The sequence below is a fragment of the Lutjanus erythropterus genome, chromosome 19, assembly GCF_056507025.1.
Source record: "Lutjanus erythropterus isolate fLutEry1 chromosome 19, fLutEry1.hap2, whole genome shotgun sequence".
NCBI classification, from domain to species: Eukaryota; Metazoa; Chordata; class Actinopteri; order Lutjaniformes; family Lutjanidae; genus Lutjanus; species Lutjanus erythropterus.
The window spans coordinates 20,635,046-20,655,411 of record NC_139335.1 but is presented as its reverse complement, the minus strand read 5'-3'; the positions used below and the strand labels follow the sequence as shown (position 1 = coordinate 20,655,411).

The 20,366-nt window shown below is 41.4% G+C and overlaps 1 protein-coding gene across 1 annotated transcript; it reads right to left on the bottom strand.

Moving 5' to 3' along the window:
* Positions 1–666: 666 nt before the first annotated feature.
* Positions 667–20,145, bottom strand: smarca4a (SWI/SNF related BAF chromatin remodeling complex subunit ATPase 4a). The gene is made up of 34 exons (XM_084745178.1): positions 19,990–20,145; positions 17,130–17,393; positions 16,147–16,279; positions 14,136–14,594; positions 13,838–13,936; positions 12,978–13,233; positions 12,462–12,588; positions 12,162–12,335; positions 11,407–11,580; positions 11,083–11,250; positions 10,941–10,991; positions 10,674–10,804; positions 10,495–10,558; positions 10,292–10,404; positions 9,760–9,907; positions 9,450–9,613; positions 9,281–9,347; positions 9,022–9,132; positions 8,688–8,930; positions 8,406–8,519; positions 7,866–7,973; positions 7,669–7,755; positions 7,523–7,569; positions 7,240–7,406; positions 6,879–7,042; positions 6,266–6,532; positions 4,205–4,282; positions 3,889–4,107; positions 3,542–3,801; positions 3,299–3,407; positions 3,074–3,175; positions 2,749–2,881; positions 2,520–2,659; positions 667–1,363 (listed from the first exon to the last, which is right to left on the bottom strand). Exons 2-34 carry the CDS (start codon positions 17,349–17,351, stop codon positions 1,331–1,333), a joined length of 4,932 nt encoding a protein of 1,643 aa, XP_084601304.1. The 5' UTR covers positions 17,352–17,393; positions 19,990–20,145; the 3' UTR covers positions 667–1,330.
* Between the last annotated feature and the right edge of the window lie 221 nt (positions 20,146–20,366).

The window sequence follows — 20,366 nt, the reverse complement described above, 5'->3', positions numbered from 1 at the left end:
CAAAAAGTTGTTCAAGTTCTTCAACTGAATGTTCATTAGGAATCATTCTGTTTGTACAAAATTAATTTAGCAAAAGAGGCTAAATAAATATTTGCCGCTTTAAAAGCATGCAAGTATTATCAGCAATATATCTATATATAAGCATCAAAAGTAAAAGTATTCATAGAGCAGTAAAATTGTCTGTGTATTACTATATCATATGTTTTTGGATTATTATTACAGCTGCATTAATGTGTAAGTTGCATTTAATTTTTACATGCTCTTACATATGGAGTCAAAGAAGTGCCATAAAAAAAGAATAAAATTAAAAGAACAAGAGAATAAATGTGGAAATACAAAAACAAATTGAATGTAAAAGAATAACTATTGTATTTTCACTATTTTTCACATTTCCTGCTGTATATATTTATCTTAAAAATATACAAATCATTTTTCCATATTGCTCTATTTTGTCTGTGCATTTTATTTACTTCTCTGTGATTTATTTGTTACATTACTTTTCCATTAGTTCAAAATGTAATGAAACTGTGAAACTAATCTGAAAAGTAACTAGTAACTATATCTTAAACCTGCTATATAGGACACTGTGGAAATTCAGACTGCTGAAGGATCTGTGGAGACCCTGGTTTGGGTGCATTATAGACAGAGAAGAGTGAAGCCAGCAGATTAATTATGAGATGCCTTTATTGTACTTTTTGGAATCCAGTGACACCGACACGAGAAAATGGTCCTATCCCTCCCTCCCCCGTACATACACAACCTGAGAGGGAGGGGCTGCAGGGTGGGATGTACCGTGATCCCGCTTGTAGTCTTAAATTAAACACAGAGATAATAGTGAAGACACATCCAGGTGCATTTCCACAGACACGCACGACATGCATTCAAAAAGGGGACTCGGGGGGGGGGGAACGCAGTGACTCCTGGTTCACATGTATGTGTTGTCTCAAAGTAAAAGACGACAAAATTAATACCACTTAAAAAACAGTTAGCTGTCTTTATGGCCCACGATCAGTCTATAATTCAGGCTCTGTCAATTGTCCACTTACAGGAGAAAACAAAAAGGCAAAGAGACACACTACTATTCATACTGGGAAAATGGTTTAAATATGGAAGTGGATGGTTCATATCTTTCATATTTTAGTTTTTTTTTTAATTGATTTTTAATTTATGGTATACTTTAATGAGAATACAATTGTCTCACTAAAAATCAGCTCATCTAGGTAAAACTAGGCCTTTTCCACTGACTGTCTCCCTGCTGTATCTAAGTAAAATATATAAAGTCCAGTCGAGGGGCTCAGTGGGCCGTTGGTCCAATCACAGGTGGTTCACTTCAGTCCTCCTCGCTGCCACTGCCCGAACGTTCCTGAAACAAAGATTTATTTTAGTTTCTCACAGAGGGAGTATCCACAAACAACATTACACATTTAAATGTTCAATAATATCTAAGTAATAAATGAATTCTTAAGTGTTAAACAATCTTGAAGCTGCATTTGGTTTCTCAGGTCTGATCCTGTATACAGAAGGTGAAGAGGAAGCATAATTTTTAGGGGCATTTTTTGCTGTTTTAGTGGTATTTTACGTAATTTCATTCAGGCTTGTGCCTACCTTTTGAAATTAGAGATCCATTTTTTTCAGTATTATTATTACTGCCATTAGTGAGATTATATGAGGCTAAAACTAAACTAAACAGTAAAGTAGAGAAAAGTTCTGTGTCAGTTGATGGTGATGCACATCCAGAGTTTTCATCATCTGGAAAGTTTATGTAGTTTGTGTAATGCAACTTGTGTAACAGTGTTCTTTCAACCATTGGGGAATACTGCAGGATTGGGGCTTGTGGCAGTCACATGTACAGCTCATAGGTTGAAAGACAGCCCTCATTTGCATCATTTCATTTCCCATGATGTATGACTTTAAGTTCAGGTTTGCCATGTTATGTTTCAGAATGCAAATACCAAGTTTTATTAATATTTGTAATGTGTTTGTTCAGAACATGGTGGTTTACTTTGGTTTATATCGCCAATTGTCGTTTTTGTGCTGGTTTATTTTTACACCACAAGTACTGTGTGTAGTCCATTTTTTCCATCAAACTGTATATCCACTCCACAACTTGTCCCATATATAATATGCATATATATAGCATAGGCAAGTATGAAAAGCACTACACAACTCTCAATTTATGCTGCCTAACAGTGATAACATGTAGCATTGAGGAACCTAAACTGACACACACCACTTTGAGACATCATATCATATCATCATATGATCAGAACAAACTTCATAAGGTCTGACTCAGAGCTGTAGAAATGTAAAGCTGTAAAGCCACAAACCCTCAGTAATTTTTCTATTTGGCTCATGTGCTGTTGAAGTCAAATAGCCCTGGTCTATAATATATCTCAGCCTAGTGAACCTTTGTCTGACTAAACGTCAAGGACATGCAATATGACGAATGTTGATGCTTTAAGATGGCCTTTAAGCCTCTCAGTGGGATGCTGCTCTTGGGTGTGAACTTGTTATCTCACCTCCTCCTGTTCCTCCTCGCTGTCATCATCGCTCACCACAGGTTTAGCCCGGGCGCCGCGGCCCCTCCGTCGCTGTCCTTTTGCCCCACGCTCTCCTTTTTCTTTCCGGCTCAGCTTAATCTTCACCTTCACAGAGCGAGCTGACAGAAATCACAACATCGTGTTTATAGCACCTTCGGTGTCAGATCATGTGAAAGCTTTGGTGTCAAGTCTAAAATACTACACTCACATTCAGACTCTGAGCCTTCGTCTGCCTCCTCCTCTTCCTCCTCGCTTTCCTCTCCTTCACTCTCGTCCTCCTTCTCGATCTTCTGTCTCACGCTGGTGAAGACCGACTGCAGCACGATGGAGTCCTCATAGATCTGAAAGGTTTACAAAGAGAGCACGTTACCCTGCCGTACAGACATCATTAGAACAGCTCAGGAGCCATTATCCTTACTGACGATTTTCAGATTATTTTACTGTTTCAGGGTTCGTACAGCTTTTTAAGAGTACAATGAAGTACTTAAATGAAACATGCTCTTGGCTTATTTTGACTGAAAAGCTGAACTCACCAGAGACCCCTCCAGGTTGAAAGTCTGGGCGTTCTGACACAGCAGCATCACATCCTTTTCCAGGTCGTTCAGGCTGCGATACTTATGGCTCCGGATCCTCTCCTGATGGAAGGGTGACATGATGAAACACAAAGTAAATATTCAGATAAAAAAAACACAAAGAACCTGAAATTTCTTTTGTTAGTTCAACATGAAGGGTAGGCAGGTGTTACTTTTTATCCTCACCTTGATCTTTCTGAAGTCTACTGGTTTGCGGATGAGCTCATAATACTCGGGCAGCTCCTTGCGGGACGGCAGCTGGATGAAGACTTCACTCAGCTGTCGGCCATTGCTACTGAGACAAGGAAAGTGTATTCTTAGTATCCCCCCTGTGAGTCAATGCTCCATCTACCACTTAATAAATCAATATTGAACACACAGTGATCAACATGATCATAAAGCTCTATTATTAGCCATAGAAGTTCTCACCCATCCTTATATTTGATGACGGCATCAACAATCTTCTTCATCTTCTTGGTGAGGGAAAGAGGATTGGGCGAGAGCTTCTCAGCAGGTGGACGACCACGTTTCTTTGCCTTCTTCACCTCCTCGTCCTTCTCCCGCCCCCGGCCGCTGCTGGAGCTGGGTGTGGCCGGCCCGTCGTGGTCGCGGTCTCTCTTGCGCTTTCTGGTCGTCTTCTTGTGACGCACTTCCTCTTCGATGTCCTCTAGATTTCCCTCCTCTATGGCCTGTCGTGAGGAGAAATGGTCATTGAGCTTATTTCATATCGATTCGCCTTCGCCTTCTCAGATGCACTGTATTTTCTAACATCCCACCTTGAGCCACTGTTTCTCAGTCAGCGAGTCGCTGTAATCGACTTCCTTGCGTTGACGGGATCCTCTGCCAAACATCTTCTCCTCCTCCTCTTCGCAAGTTAGCCTCTCAACCTCAGCGTCGTCTTTCAGAATCCAGCTGGGCAAGTCATCCTCCTCCATCAGACGAGGTTTCCTCTTAGGGTTGCGGGCCTCCTCACGGCGTCTGTCGAGATCCATGCGCTGGAATAGAAGAAAAAAAGAATGCAGCAGGGAGTTCAGTGGAGTCAGATTAGAAATTGACAAAGCATCTAATAATTGATATGGATCTGGGACTTACCATGAACTGTTCAAACTCCTCTTCGCTTCTGGCAATCATCTGATTGACAGTCTCGTCATCAGGCACTTCGTCTTCCTCCTGCAGACAAATGAGACGAAGTGAGTGACAAGAGACTAATGACAGATTCATGTGGAGCCTCAGAGCTGAGTCTCTGAACTAATGACTCTCACTTGCACAAAAAAAGTAATTCAATGCATGTTACTGTTCACCTTGCGTAGGCATTGTACATATTTAGCTCGCAAAAATAGTGATACTTCAATACTTCTTTGATATCACGTTTAAAACAATACAATCTCTGTTAATTTGAGACTGACACTGTAAAAAAAAACCCCAACTCTTTAAAGGACCAGTGTGTAGGATTTAGTGACATCTAGTAATGAGCCTGCTGATTGCAAACACCTCGTCTTACCCTCTCCTTCAAAGTAAGTGGCCACAATCTTGTGACAGGCCGTATCTACAGCCAGTGTTGGTTTGTCTGTTCTGGGCTACTGTAGAAACATGGCAGTGCAACATGGTGGCCTCCATGTAAGAGGACCAGCGCCCTCTGCAGGTATAAATGGCTCATTGTATGGTAGTGAAAACACAACAATTCTCATTTCCAGTGATTATACATGAATGAAACATTCTTATGAATTCATAGTAGGGGAGAAGGAGGAGCTGCATGACTCGGATGGCTGGTCTGATGCGCTCTTTAGTGAGCAACTAAAACAGCTATTCATATAAAAACATCCAACTTATCCTCTGGCCATTCATTACAATCAAGTGGGAAATGGGAGCCCCTCTTTAAAAGCTGTTGTCCTTGAAGTCATACCTAACCACAAAAGAGGGAGAGACACACAGCTAAAAAACTCCTCCAATGCGAAACATTTTCGATCGTTACACTAAAGGCCACTAAGCCTCAAAGACAGAACAATGAGGTGGACTTTGTGCCGTTCCTCTAATATCCTTTGGCTTTCTAAATACTTGTATTATCCACAGCAGTTATACGCTACAGTGCAAATTTCAACATTCTCTTATTTTAACATTATGTGATTATGACTTAAAGTGTGTTTATGTATTTCCTGTCACTCAATTGAATTAATATTCTTCAATCTTGACAAGATTGGATGTGACTATTTACTAACGCCCTCTATGGGTAATGCACTACAAAGCCACCCACAGCTGGCATTTAATTCAAAGTGATCATGTGTTACATAGGTCTGTTTGCCTTGAGGAATAAATTTATAGTATAATTTCACCAGAAGATGGAGTGCCATTGTTTTTTTTTCCAATGGTAGTCTGCATAAGGTTATATCAAGCAAGACATCCTGAATTTTGTTGTCTTTTCATACTTATGAATTATTATATTCCATTTCTGCCATATTCTGACAATAAATTCTCATAAATCCTACATACTGGACCTTTAAGTGCTCATTCAAGACTTCAGTTCAGTCTTTATTGTCCTGCCAGAAGTTTAGCTTGCAACACAGCAAAACCAGGCAGACGTTTTCTGCAGCTGCAAAAAACTAAAAACAACTTGTTCTGTTGTGTATGCCAAAGACATTTCTTCTCTTTTGGTACAGTATCGAAAGAGGTACAGAGTATTGTTTTTCATACTAAAATCATATCAAAGTCAAAGTGGTGTTTTTTCTGGTATTGTGACATCTCTAGAAAATATCACTTTTAAGTCTGTATCACATGACTAAAGTTTAGCATATTCAGCTGCTTGATATATCACTAGAACTATGCTTTAAAAAGTGAAAAAGCAAAACAAGATGCAAGATTTTTGCAAGAAAAAAGTCAACAGCAGAAAGAGAAAAAAGAGGAATAAAAGGGGGGAAGTATTAACATTAAGTATGAAAGATAAAGTATCATATTAACCATCAAAGGTTTGTGCAGAAGCAGAGATACATAAAGGAGAAAAGGAGAGTCTGGATTGATGAAAGCTCACAAATCCTGAGAAAAGAGGGAGTAAGGAAAAGAGACAGAGGAGGAGAAAAAAGAGAGAATGAAGAGGTGGGGCAGCGCACAGGCGGATGTGGGTGGGTGGGCGATGTGGGAACAGGTTCAGATCACACCCACCCACGCCCCCCTAGTGCGGCAGCCTCCTCGAGCCCCGACCTCGTCCTGCTCCTCGTGCTCCAGAATGGCCTGTAAGAAGGCCCGACGTTCATAGCCTGAAGACTTCTGGTCGAACATTCCAGCCTGGATGACCTTCTGGTCCACGTTCAGTTTGTACTTGGCTGCCGCCAGGATCTTTTCCTCCACGCTGTTGACGGTGCAGAGGCGGAGTACGCGCACCTCGTTCTGCTGACCAATACGATGTGCTCTGTCCTGGGCCTGCAAGTCCTGTAGGAGAACACATATATGATCGGTTAAGGTGGAACGATAGTGTGTGGTGACTGTGGAAACAATGGCAACTTTGGCAATTTTCCTCAAGGTTTGCAGGCGTACATCAACAAATAATAATCAGTAACATAACACATATATAACAAGGCATTGGTAAACAGGTAGATAACAAACCAGAAAATAAAGTACATTTTCCCCTTTCTAGACAATAGATTAATTAATGATAAGATCTTTTAATTGACTAAATTCTTAATGGTGATTAATGATTAATTATTAACATCCCTATTATATCTACTGCAATAACTGATAACTGTGTTGATGCCAACATATATCTGCGTTTGAGTACCTGATGTGGGTTCCAGTCACTGTCAAAGATGATGACTGTGTCAGCAGACTGCAAGTTGAGGCCCAGACCTCCAGCCCTGGTGCTGAGCAGGAACACAAAGTACTCAGAGGCCGGGTCATTGAACGTCTTCAGCAGCATGCCACGGTCCTCTGCCTTTGTGGTTCCTAAGGTTGGGAGAAAGATTAACGTATTAAAAAAGTGAAACTCAGTTGTTCCTAATGATTACATGACATTACAAAAAGCTACTTGGTATACGTAAGAGAATAGGCAATACACATTCATTAACAAGCCAGCTCTGAGCATGCAAGAGTCGGGGTTACTGAACAGCTAATAGTCCAATTGTTGGTCAGAGGTGTCTCACCATCCAGACGCAGGTACTTGAAGTTTCGGTAGGCAAAGTAGTCCTCCATGATGGTCATGAGTGATGTCATTTGACAGAAGAGCAGCACTTTGTGGTTGGTGGCCCTCAGCTTGGGCAGGATACGATCCAGCAGCTCAAACTTCCCAGAGGAGCGGAACAGGTCAGGGCTGGACAGGCAGAAGGAGCGATATGAGGAAGAATGAGTCAGCGTGCAGCATACATACACGTCTACACAAGACACACGTGTGGTACAAACGCACACACAATTTCAAGCTTTACATACCCAGACACGATTCCACCAGAATAACCAAGATGCTCAGAGAAAGACTCCTGGAAATCAAACAAGCATTCAGTTGATCTGCATTCTACAAACTTTTATTCTTAAACATGTACTGATGGCCTGATCACAGAGGAGCCTCCGATTGTTACCTCAATGTGCTGGAACATGTAGGGATGGTTGCAAATCTTTCTCAGTTGCATGATAGTGTTCATCAGAGTCTTCGTACCACCTTTACCCTAAAACGGTAAAGCACACCTTTTATTTTCCAATAATACTGAAATAACATTTTGTACTACATTAAATAAGATTTCAATAAAATTTCAAAACATCACCCTAATCTCATTACCTTCTTGTCTTTTTCGGACCCATCTGTGAGCAAGACTCCCTTGGCCTGCATGTGTCTGTACAAAACCCTCTGTAGGGCTGACATGTCGCACTTTATCACATACTCCACCTGTAAACCAACAATAAGGGAGAAACTAAATTATAGCAACTATTGGACTGGATAAGTATCCACATTTGTGTAAAGGAATCAGTGGTCGTCACCATAGGTTGCAATTAGTTAGAGCACGAGCAGAGAAGATAAAATGGTTAATCTAAAAGAAATAGAAAAAAACTGTTGAAATATTTAGCTAAAAGTAATGAAAAACTTATGAAATAATTAGCTTATATTATTGATAAACAGTTCAAAGACTTAGCTAAAGGTAATGACAGTTTAAAAAAAACAACAGTTAAAATAGTTATCCTAATCAAGGGGACAAGGGGTTGGGGACAACTGATCTAGAGCATTAAAAAAAAATCAGGCAGGAATGACATCATGAAGAGACATTTTATCGCAATAAAAACAGATAGCAAGCAACTGAAGTAAATGTTTATGCAAGCTGACCTTCTCAGGCAGCTGGGCCTCGACTTCTTTCTTGAGTCGACGCAGCAAGAAAGGCCTGAGCACCTTGTGTAAACGTCGAATGATCAGGATGGTCTCTTCTTCATTCAGGTCAACCTTTAGGGAAAAAGAAGGGAGGATGAGAAGGGTACATCAGAGTACAAAATATTTTGTGTAACTTGTGTTATGTGGATTGTTTGGTATGTAAAAGTGCTTATTTCTAATTTTTATGATCTCACCTCCACAACCACATACAATAAACCCAACCACCAGACCGTAACTGACCTTTTCTCCGGTCATGGCGAAGGGGGCGTTGAACCACTGCTCGAACGTACTGCAGCTCTTGAAAATGGTGGGCAGGAGGAAGTTGAGCAGGGCCCAGAGCTCAGGCAGCTTGTTCTGCAGCGGAGTGCCAGTAAGCAGCAGACGTCGCGGTGCCAAGTAGTGCGTGTTCAAGACCTGGGTCAGCTTACAGTGATGGTTCTTCATTCGATGGCCCTCGTCCACAATCATGTACTTCCAACGAAGCTTTTGAAGGAAACACAGAAGTTAGGAAGAGGAACAAAAGACTGAGAAAGTGATGGATGAATAAATACGTTTTGTATGCACGCTTCCTTACCTTTGCCAGCACTTGTTTATCTTTAATGATGTACTCATACGTGGTGAGCAACACATTGAACTTGCCACTGCGCAAGATGGGAACGAATGCACGACGAGCAGCTGGGGACCCCTGAAAATGAATAGAACTGCTTTCATTTACGCTCAACAACAGAGTTGCATAAATTAGACAAATCCTTCAAATGTATATTGGACCTTGGGTTTTAAACTATTTTCATTGTGACAAAAACTGACTGAATATCTGTGGAGATGCCACTGACCTTGTAGGAGACTTTCACAACAGATGGCGCCCACTTATCAAACTCATACACCCAGTTTGATAGAGTTCTGAAAACACACAACACGACACATGAACATAAAAACACAACTTGTACAGTTATTGTTACAGATAAAGCTTTGGGGAACTGAGGAAGACGTGTTGGGACTTACGAGAGAGGTACAATGATGAGGAAGGGCCCGTTGAGGCGTTTGTACTCCATGAGGTAAGTGATTAGGGCGATGGTCTGGATCGTTTTTCCCAGACCCATCTCATCAGCCAGGATGCCATTCAAGTTGTTGTTGTAAAGCGACACCAGCCACTCCAAACCTTTGATCTGAGCAGAAACGGGTCAAAGTTTGCTTCAGTTTACTCAACTCATTGAATCATCTGGTCAGATTTCACTTGTAAAAACTCACAACACTCTGATTTCCCTCATAAATTATGTGATTCTACTCTTTACGGCACATTGCGGTTGCGTACCTGGTATTGCTTGAGCTGCCCATTGACCAGCAGTGTGGACTGTTTGTCCACTTTCTCAGTGACAGCGTGAGCCACAGCGTAGTAGGACTGCAGGCCTCGGTTGAAACTTGCATTACCGTACTCGTCATCCACATCCTGTTTGGCATGTCTGGTGGAAGAAGAGAGGCAGGATACAGTGAGACTTTTTCGAGCAGGAAAGAACAAAAAACGGAACATAGCGATGCCTTTAAAGTTTCCTTGTGTAACTTAAAGGGATAGTTTGGATTATTTGAAACACCCCCAGTTTGGAGAAGCAGCAGGACTACAGGAGTAGTTAAGGGGGTCAGTAGCAAAACCGAAACACAGGTCCACCTAGAAAGCTGACATCAGTTTAAGTGTTCCCTATATTTGTACCAACTATGGATAAGTACCTCCTACAACTCCACTTCAAACAATCAAAACTATCCCTTTAATCATGACCTCTAATTTTTAGAGTTATTATAGACTCTTATTGGCAATAAAGACTGTCAAAATCACAGTGATTCCATCTTACTCAATGATGTGCCGGACATCCACTTCAGACACGTCTTCACTGTCAGGATCAGGGATCTTCTTCTTCTCCTCTGATGGAGCTGCAGAGGGCTGAGGCTGCTCCTCTTCCTCCTCCTGACAAAAAAAAAGAAGAGGTCAGAAAACTGTTTGGAAGAATTTACAAGTGGCCATTTGCTTTGATGTAGAGATGACTGTGTTCCATACCTCCTCTTCCTCCTCTTCTTCTGAACCACTGTCTTCACTGTCTGAACGTGGCGCTACTTCATATCTGTAGAGGAGCAAAGTGTTTTGGACAAGATTAAAAACGCGTGCAACGTTTAAGCTTTACTCTGCTGTGATTATTTCCTTTGCCAAAGTTATTATCAGGCAGCCATTACACTGACCCTGGGTTCATTTCAAGCCAGGCCTCCAGCTGGCCAGCCTTAGGAGCCTCGACACCAGTCAGGATCTTTCCACTGTCCACATGGATGACCTTTACTGGCAGGTCACTCATTTGACTGGTCTCATCTAAAGGCTGGGAGAGGAGAGACAATGACAGAAACATTAATACTGTGAAGAGGCTGTTATATCAGATAAGTAACAAACAAACCACACATAAAGATCAATAATGACATCTTACTCAAGTACAAGTGATCCTGTCATAAACTCACCTCTCCATCAGGTCCCAGACCAGCAGCACCACCTTCCACAGGCTCAGGCTTCTGAAAATATACAAGAAAAATAAAAGGTACATATAAAAATGCAACTTAAAAGCAAAGAGACTCATCACAAATGCCCTTTCTAAACATTTACCTTCTTTTTCTTCTTCTTTTTCTTCTCTTTGAGAGCTTGCACAGCTTTGTGTGCTCGCACCAGCTCAGTGAGGTTGGCCACGTACTCATCCGTCTGCTGCAGCAGGTAAGCCAGGCGCTTGTCTTTCTTTTGGTCGATGAGTTTACGATAGCCTTCTTCATCTTCAGCCTGGGACAAGATTCACAGAGATTGTTAAATGCTTATGTGACCAATAAATATTATCAATAACCAACATGTCATCCATATGTTTCTGAAACTGTCCACCTCATACAAATACAGACTAATACTGTATTTAGGTTTCTCTTTAACAGCTTTGAGTCTCACCATAAGCCTCCGCATTCTCTCCTTTTCAATGCGCTCATTCTCCTTCTTCTGCTCGCGTTCAGTGTTGGCATGATAGGTGGCGACAGCTTTGGTGGCCTTCTGGATCTTCGCTGTGATGGAGCGGTGATACTCTTTGAAGTCCTTGGCGTGCTGCAGGATGCTGTTGAGGTATTCCTGTTGACAGAAGAACACAAAGACACCACTACTATTGAATACCTGAAATAATATTGATACAAATTCAGTTCTTTCTTTATTTTCTCCTATTTAATAGTACTGGTGCAATACATTTATTTCCAGATTTGATATTATCATGACACTTGGGTGCTGAATCAATATGTATTGTGATTGGATATAACAATTTAATGTCATTTTGTTCACATGTTGTTTTATGTTAAGCATTTAAAAAAAATGGATTTGCCTGTTAAGATAAAATGACCCCACTTGTGATGCTAATGACCGTGACTGTTAATGAAACCTCCCATAATGTATTAGCATTGAGTTAATGGACTAAGCATTAGTTAGTTATATATCTAAAAAATATCTTCCTGTTTTTTCTGCTGTCTTGAGACGATCTTCATTGTTTTTGGGACTAATCAATGAATGTCACAACAAAATTAAAATACTGCACAAAAAACTGGACACAGGTTTCATTAAATACAATAAGAAAAATTATACGAACAGCCAACTGAATCCCTTTACGCTGCTCTAAACCACTCTGCTTTACTTCCACCCACATATGACTTCACACAGCGTACCTGGTGTTTCTGACGACGTTTGCGCTCCTGTTCGATCTTCTGCTGTTTCTCAAGCTTCTCGGTGATACGGGCCTCACGTAGAGACTGACGTTTGCTGCGCTTGTAGGCCTTAGCGTTGAGGGCAGTTTCCAAAGCAGTGTCACGACGCATGCACACCACTACCTCCTGACGCAGCTGTGGGCACAGAACACAAGACATATTAAAACAATTTATCTAGAGACAGAATAAAAGAGCAGAGGTTAAATATGTACCACAACTGTTTTTCCTTTAAACATTTCTTGCCGATAACTTCATGGTTACCTGTCTCTGGAAGTTGAGCAGCCTCAGGGCCTTCAGCTCGATGGTGGCCTTGGTGCGCAGGTCACCGGCTAGAGAGCCAGGCAGGTTCTCAAGCTCCTGGATGCGATGAGCGATACGAGCTTGTAACCTGAAGAATATATATTTTAAAAAGTATGATTAATGAAGACCAAAGACTCAAACCATTATTGTTCTCCCCCTATATCACTAACAATGTTACAAACTCACAATAGTAAAAGAAATAAAAGCATTTTTAGATTTTTCTGCACTGCTGAATCATAGTGTCCTCATTTATAAACTATTTATAAACCAAAAATGAAGCACGCAGTATATTCATTCATCCTGCATTTACCAATTCACTACTTTGGTCCACTTCTCTTTGGTTTATATAGAAAACACAAACATAACAGAGGTGCAGCTATAGTTAGCTAAATCTAAACAACAGAACAGAGCAGTGTGTACAAGCAAACACTGATTCACTGTGTTTTTCCACATTAATCCCCAGCCTGTCAGACTCACCGGTACTCCCTCTCCTGGAGGATCTCCACTGGGTCCAGCCCGCGAGGTTTTTGGATGGGGGTTATACGGTTCTGCTTTTGGTGGAGCATCATGGGAGGAGGCTGGGCCGGCTGTCCTGGGGACTGTGTCTGAGGGGGCATTACTGGGGAAGCAGCAGGGGGCACAGATGGGGGAGCGGGAGAGGGTCTGCCAGTGGGTTGAGGTGGAATGAGCTTCTGCGGAGGGTTGGATGGGGCAGCAGCATTGACCATTGGTCCTGGAAGAGGAATCAGAAGAAATTAATTTTACTGTGTGCGCACAACAAACATACACAGTGTGAGATGAACCTCAACATTAATACCATTTACAACAAAATTCCTACTTATATTTAAGTTTTTTAAACATGCTTAAACATGCTACAAACAGACAATCGATTCTTTACCAGCAATAGTTTAGCTTGCTTTTCTTTTTTTTCTGATGTGTGCTGACCAGTTGAGACTATTTGTGCTTTCAGGTATCCATTTTATTTTACTGTTTCATGTTCACTTTCATGATAGGAGTTGTGTTTGAAAACCAGTGAAATGAAAACCAAACATTTCCTGATTTTGAAGCTTCATACTAAACAAAATAACAGGGAGCTTATAGGAAGTATAGGAAGTAAAATGCTTATCCATCGTTCAGCTGCTTTCCCAAAATGTGGTGAAAATTAGGGTTCATGTTTCCACCACTGCCAATTGGCACTGATAAATACCTGTGGCCTACTGAAGAGTAATTTGACCTGGGAATTAATGCTGTTTGTACTTTTTCCCATTGAAGACAAAAGCCAGATGTTAGTGGGTGTTAGTGGGTTTTTGTACAGTGCAAAAGGGGCCAAAGTTTACCTTCAGGCCATGATTTCGGGGGTCCGTTGGTAGGCTGGCCTTGCATACCTGGGGGAACTCCTGCAGGTCCAGGAGGAGCCATATTTGGACCTACCATGCCTAAAACAAGAAGAGCAATTTGATTCATCAGATAATCAGAAAATACTGGGACATCTAAAAATCAAATTCAGTTCAGCCACCAGGTGTCTCTGTTGAGCCATCACATTTCTTTGTTTAAAGCTTAAGTTAGAAATATATTTGGATATTATTTTTCTTCCATGCAATATTGCTAAAATTCACTAAACAGGACTCAACTCACCGTGTGGTCTGTTGTAGTTGGCCTGAGCTGGTCCCGGACCAGCCCCAGGCACACCACCAGGTCCTGTAGTCGGGGGCATGTTGGGCATCGGCTGCTGCTGCATTCCGGGCATGGGCCTCTTCCCCTGCACGGCCATCTGCAGGTGCTCAGGTAAGGGCTGACTGCGGGCCAGCATCTTGTAGGCCATAATCTGAGCCCTGAGCTGGTGCAGCTGGTTCTGGTTGAAAGGAGTGGGTCCACCTGCACCACCCGGTCCTCCTCCTGCACCACCAGGTCCGCCTGGACCCTGGGGACCCCCGCGGTTAGGTTGACCCATCCCCTGGCTAGGGTCCCCGCTGCCCTCCATAGGGCCAGCCCCAGGGCCAGAGGGACCTCCGGGCATCATAGGGCCAGATGGAGGGCCGTTGGCTGGGACGGGGCTAGGTGCGTGTTCTGAGCCTCCCAATGGAGAGGGGTAACCTGGGAAACACAAAACAGATGCATTATGGGTTTGCCCCACAACAGGGCTCCTACATCTTTTCTCAAGTGAATTTCAAGTACTGCAAGAATTTTCAAGGTGCATTTTCAAGCTTTTCCAGCATCTTACAGCTGTGGTAATTTATTTTATTATAGTTTTATTTAACTTTCTCATCTGACAAGAATAACACACAGGTCCTTAGCTGTACCAGAGTTAGCTGTAAGCTAATTTTCATCCCTGGATAGGAAACTGAGAATAACATCTCTGCTAAAAAAAAAAGAAAGAGAAAAAGAAAACTACATCTAAATATTAGTTCACTTCCTCAACACATTAAATCAGATAAATTATATTTTCAATGCTCATTCATGTTTTAGGATAGCATCCTACAGAAGGCTGACAAATTGAAGGAAACACAACATAGTATCTCACCTTTTTGTAAGCAGACTTCACATCCTATACAGAGTTTCTGCAGAATTTTTACAAGACCTTTTTTAACACCATCATCAAGCAATTTAAGACCTATTTTATGTCCACATGGGCATAAACACACATGCAGTTTGCATAGTGTATTAGTTCAAAGATGGTTTTGATCTGTAGTTGTTATATTGTGGTCAATATATTTTTTTCCAACTTTCATTTTTAAATTCAATTTTTAAATCCTATTTAAGAAACTAATGCCTAAAATTCAAGTTATTGGATTTTGAACTAACATCCTTTTTTCTGCAGAATTCTGCTGTTCTACCTGACTGAGCCAAGACAACATATTAAATTTGTTTATCCAAAAAGCAACCTATTCAGTCACAAAGAGATTTATTAAAGTAATGTAATTACAACTTCAAGCAGAGTCAATCCAAAATTCAAACCTTGAAAACACTGTTTAAGGGTTTTCAGCACCCGTACCTTACCATGAGTACGGGTTCATATTTTAACAGCTAAGCCAGATGTGGCCCTAATGACAAATAAAATACCGTCTATAAGCTAAGCAACATTTAGTTTTACAATCTTAATTTTAGGCCAAAAGTTGAAAATGGGGACTGAACAAGTCACTCTTTATATCACTGAAATATAGAACTGTCTCTGTAACACACACACACACTGCTGTTATGTCAATTTAGTGCTCCTGTGTGTGTGTGTGTCTATGCTCGTTTGCTTACTGACTGTGTGGTTTTGTAGCTGCAGCTGCCTTTGTTGCTGTCTCAAAGGGGAAGCCCCTCAACCCCGCCCCATACCGCTGTCCTGCCTACTGCTGTCTGCTCAGGCTGCCAAACCAGCAGCAACACAAGAAGAGAAACCGGCTGGATGGGTTCACACACACACGCACACGCGCACACAGTGTACTGTATGTCTGCCTGACACAATTATCTGTTCTTCTTTTGTGGAGCTTTTCAGAGGCAAAGAGGAAAACCTCAATTTTATTCTGTCTTCACCCACTGTATGTTGAGACTCAAATTATGAGGATTCAACCTTCAGAATTTATTGTTTGTTTACTCATGTTTATCTCTCTAGAAGTTGGCACGTAGGCTACATAAAACACAACACTGTGTTTTGTGTTACCTTGGGAATGTTGGTCCATTGGGCTTGGAGGCGGTCCCATCCCACTGTGTCCCCCTGGTCTCATGCCCATGCCCTTCATCTGGCTGTAGCGGGGGTCATCAGGCATTCCCTTCTCATGCATGGCTTCCATGGGCTGATAAAACAGAAAGAATAATGATACATGAGACTCATTTTGGCATGAGGTTGGAACTTTTAACACAATTATATCCAAAGTTAATGTATATATTGTTACAGTCTTAGTTTGTAAACTGTATGTAAGATGAAAAAATCTCTTTTTTTTAGAAGTGCCTGATTTGAAAAAAGTTAAGTGCCCCGGGGCCACATGCTTACATTTCTTATGTCTGACCTGTCAAGTTGGGAGTGTAAAATACTGCACCTTTTTACTTTTTTTCCCTCCACGTTATTAGTTTTCACAATTGGAGAGAAAGATTATGTTCAAAAGTACAGGAAAATACAAAGCACCCTTGTAATCCAAGATTAGAAATAGCTTGTAGTTTTAATACACACAATGTTGCTGTTTTCATTCAGGTTGATGCCCGTAAATTCTCTCTGCTTAAACAGCCTAAGTTCACATTTTTTACAGTTTAAAGTATCTCTGTACTTAATAGCAGATATAACCAATGAACTGGCTGGTTAGCCTAGTAATTAAATGTTGATTCTCTAATAAACAATGTAAACACCCCTGAACTTGTTAGCAGGTTATATAAATAAAATCACAATTATATACTTTGTCATTTTTATAAGTGCTCAAAGGGCCAAATTCAGCCTACGGACCATCAATTTAATAAAAGCTAATACCAAGATTAAGTCAATACCAGTTGCCATCTGTGAGTAGAGAATAGGGCAACACTACATAATCACAAAACATTAACTCAAAAGATGAAACTACAAAGCATTACTAAAATACTTGTGTATTTTTACCATAAGAGTTAAATATCTTTATGAAAGTAGAATAAACAAAGATATTAAAAATGGTTTAGTACTTTGTGCATCTGGTGCATGTTGTCCTGAGGATATCCTGAGGGTCCCTGTGGAGGGTGGGGGTGTCCAGATCCAGGTGGTCCCGGGCTTGGCCCCATCATGCTGTGGGCTGAGCCTGGAGAGGGGCCTGGGCTCGGACCCATCATGCCTCCTGGAGATGGCCCCGGGCCTGGGGAGGGTCCCGGCCGAGGTGTCCCTCCCATTGGGGGGTCTGGGGTGGACATCTCTCAGGGGAGACTGGGAATGTGTGGTGGCAGAAAGTACCCCTGCAGAGGGAGATAGCAACAGGAATTAAAACAGTGATCAGATTTTTTTTTTTTAATTATTTTTTGTTTTTTTAATTACACTGCAGATAAAATAAATTGACTGAAAAATGTGCTACTTCGATTCTAATGCACCACCTCTGTCTGTCTGTAGCCTGACTCTGCGCAGCATTATCTGATTGGTTAGGTATCAGAAGAAACTGCCTATCAACAGTGAGGGCTACTATGCAACAGATGAAGAGAAACCTCATGCACAAGCTGGAACTGCTTGTATAAGTGAGCAGAGCTGTGTGTCAAAGGTAAGTGTGTCAAAGATGTGACCAAGGTTGACATAAATATCACAATCTTTTGATATATTTCTATGATGACAGGCATGCCTAGTTTCCTAATTACACTGAAAATACCTGAAGTCACAGTGTACAGGATTTCACTCAATGGAGGCAAAAGCGACGGCTTTTAAAGATTGACTACAATAACATTTGATTAAACAGATTATGTCAAAGCATTCAATTTTAATTCAGAGGCAACATGATCCAGAAAAGCCAAAGTTTATTTGTAAAGTTTTTGATGAACTTTGCTAAACTCAACTGTGCTTTGTTTTTGTTGTAATGGTGATGTCAGAGCTGCGAAATATTAAATCATCTATCTTTGGTCACTACATCTTAGCCTTTCTAACCATCAGGCGTGCACAAACTACAGGTTACGTGAACTTCTTTTTAAAAAACAAAAAGTGAAATTAACAGTTGTCTCATCAGTATCGACCATGGGAAGAGGGTAATTACTGGTATCATGTCAACTGAAAAAAGATCCATATTGTGCATTCTTAATTTATAATTTTATTATTAATGGAATCTGCAAAGTAACTGGTAATTTATATCATCAAATAAATATAGCAGAGTGAAAAGTGCAATATTTGCCTCCAATGTAGTGGGATTAAAGTATAAAATAGCAGAAAATGGAAATAGTAGACCTGCAACTGAGGATTATTTTCATTATCAAAAAAATCTGTTGGTTTTTTCCATTAATCCATTAATTTTTTTAGGCTATAAAAAGGTGAAAATATAGATCAGCATTTCCCAAAGTCCAAGGTGACTCCCTCAAATATCTTGTTTCATCCACAATCCAAAGATATTCCATTTTACTGTCACAGAAGAGCAAAGAAATCAAAATGCTGTATCTGTCTTGGCTAGGTCTCCCTTGAAAAAAAAGACTCTTAATCCCAATGGGATTCTCCTGGTTAAATAAATAAAAAATAAATAAATACAGTGAAGGCTGCAAACTCAGGATGTAATCTGCTGAGACCTGGAGATGATCATGCAGAGCTAACCACAATATAACAAGCTCAATGCACTGCATTATGACATATGAAAAAGTATTTACTGTGTCTCTTTGAAACGACAGTTAGCATGTTAATCACAATCTTACATAAAGTGTGCAGTCAACAGTTGGTGGTGTACTGAGAGAGCAGCTCTCAAACTGATGCTGCTGTTCTTCTTTTTCCAAATGAATTGTTTGGTGCTTTACAGAGCACAAACCACAAACTAAATGACTCTGGTGTTATGTGAACTAAAACCAAACCCTATAAACCACAACAGATCAGAGGAAATTAAGTTTTTATGATTTTGTGGGAAGAAATGTCCTGAACCCTTGTGAGCTGAAATTGTGACAGATGGTCAGCTGCTGAATGGAACAAGATTATTCACAACACTGGTACCACATATGTGCCTCATAACCATGTGTAAGTGTGTCTGCAAAATACCAGCTTTATACACATAGTGGGTCGCAAAGAGGTCATTTAAACTGTCACTTCATGGGTCAAAAAACATGCAGACGAGGCTGTATTTAACAAAATACAACCTGCTGATACAATCACATGCGTCAGTTGATTAAGAGGACATTTATACAAAGTAAAAACTTTGAATTGGTCCACTTGATATAATGTTTACATTTACAAGGAAACAACGGTTTGTTAGCTATTATTAGCATTCCTAGCTTTGCTAGCGTTAGCCGGGCCTAGCCGGATTTAATAGTTAACGTTACATTGTGTCTGCTAGCGAACTCTAAACCCTGTTTTACATCATGTGACTCAGCATGAGTTTACTTGAATCCACTGGACAACTAGCTCAGCCATAAATGACACTAAACTAATGATAAATCTACAAAGAGCCTAAGCCTGCTAGCTTAAAGCCGCACACAACAACATAAGCTGGCTGCTGACGACTGCTACGTTAGCATGCTAGCGAGCTATTGGAGTTAGCCTAGCCGGCCATGCTCTCCCAGGCCAATTAGGCAGAAAAAATATCTTGTTTTCGAGCTGTTTGTCCAGATGCGGCGACATGTGAAAGGTAGGAGCATCCCTCATCGCCGGGGCTGATTGATCCATCGCGCCTCCCGTACCTTTGGCTCGGTGCTCCGCTCTGAGCACGTTTACAAAAACACTTTTCATTCATTGCACACTGTCGCGCCACAGCAGCGCTACTGTAATGTCGTCTTTTTCCTCAATAAAAAACACCTCACAAAAGCACATACATCCTCCCACGGAAGCGTAAAACACAGACCAAACTCTCCGGACATGATAACAGAATTATAGCGGACTTACACAAGTGGTGAAAGGTGATGTTTGAGTCCTCACCGGCAGCAGCGTCTCTTGGTTTTTCCTCCTCGCCAGAAACAAAGACCGACCTACCCAATTGGTTTTTTTCCTTTACACCCCCCCTCTCGGCAGATTGTATCGCAGGGACCGGCCTGCACGGCTCTGTAGCGCCCCCCTCCGCCGGCTCACGCGCTTTCCGCATGCCCAGGGAAGGCTGCGTTACAGTGGGGGGATGAAAGAACGAGAGGCCGGCGTGGGGGAGGGGATAGCTCAGCCAGTATTGTGGAGGAGAGACGGCGAGAAAGATCATACAGCTCTGGGTTTATTTCAGCGTGGAAATATTCCAACGTGTGCAAGAAATCAAACTTAACAAGGCCGAGTCG

Bases quoted from the DNA above. Each gene is read 5' to 3' on its own strand.
- smarca4a (XM_084745178.1), bottom strand. From the start codon at position 17,351: ATGTCCACCCCAGACCCCCCAATGGGAGGGACACCTCGGCCGGGACCC. The intron at 12,589-12,977 runs GTGAGTCTGACA...TATATTCTTCAG, and splicing joins CTCCAGGAGAGGGAGTACCG to GTTACAAGCTCGTATCGCTC. The intron at 10,559-10,673 runs GTCAGTGTAATG...GCTCCTCTACAG, and splicing joins TGGCTTGAAATGAACCCAGG to ATATGAAGTAGCGCCACGTT.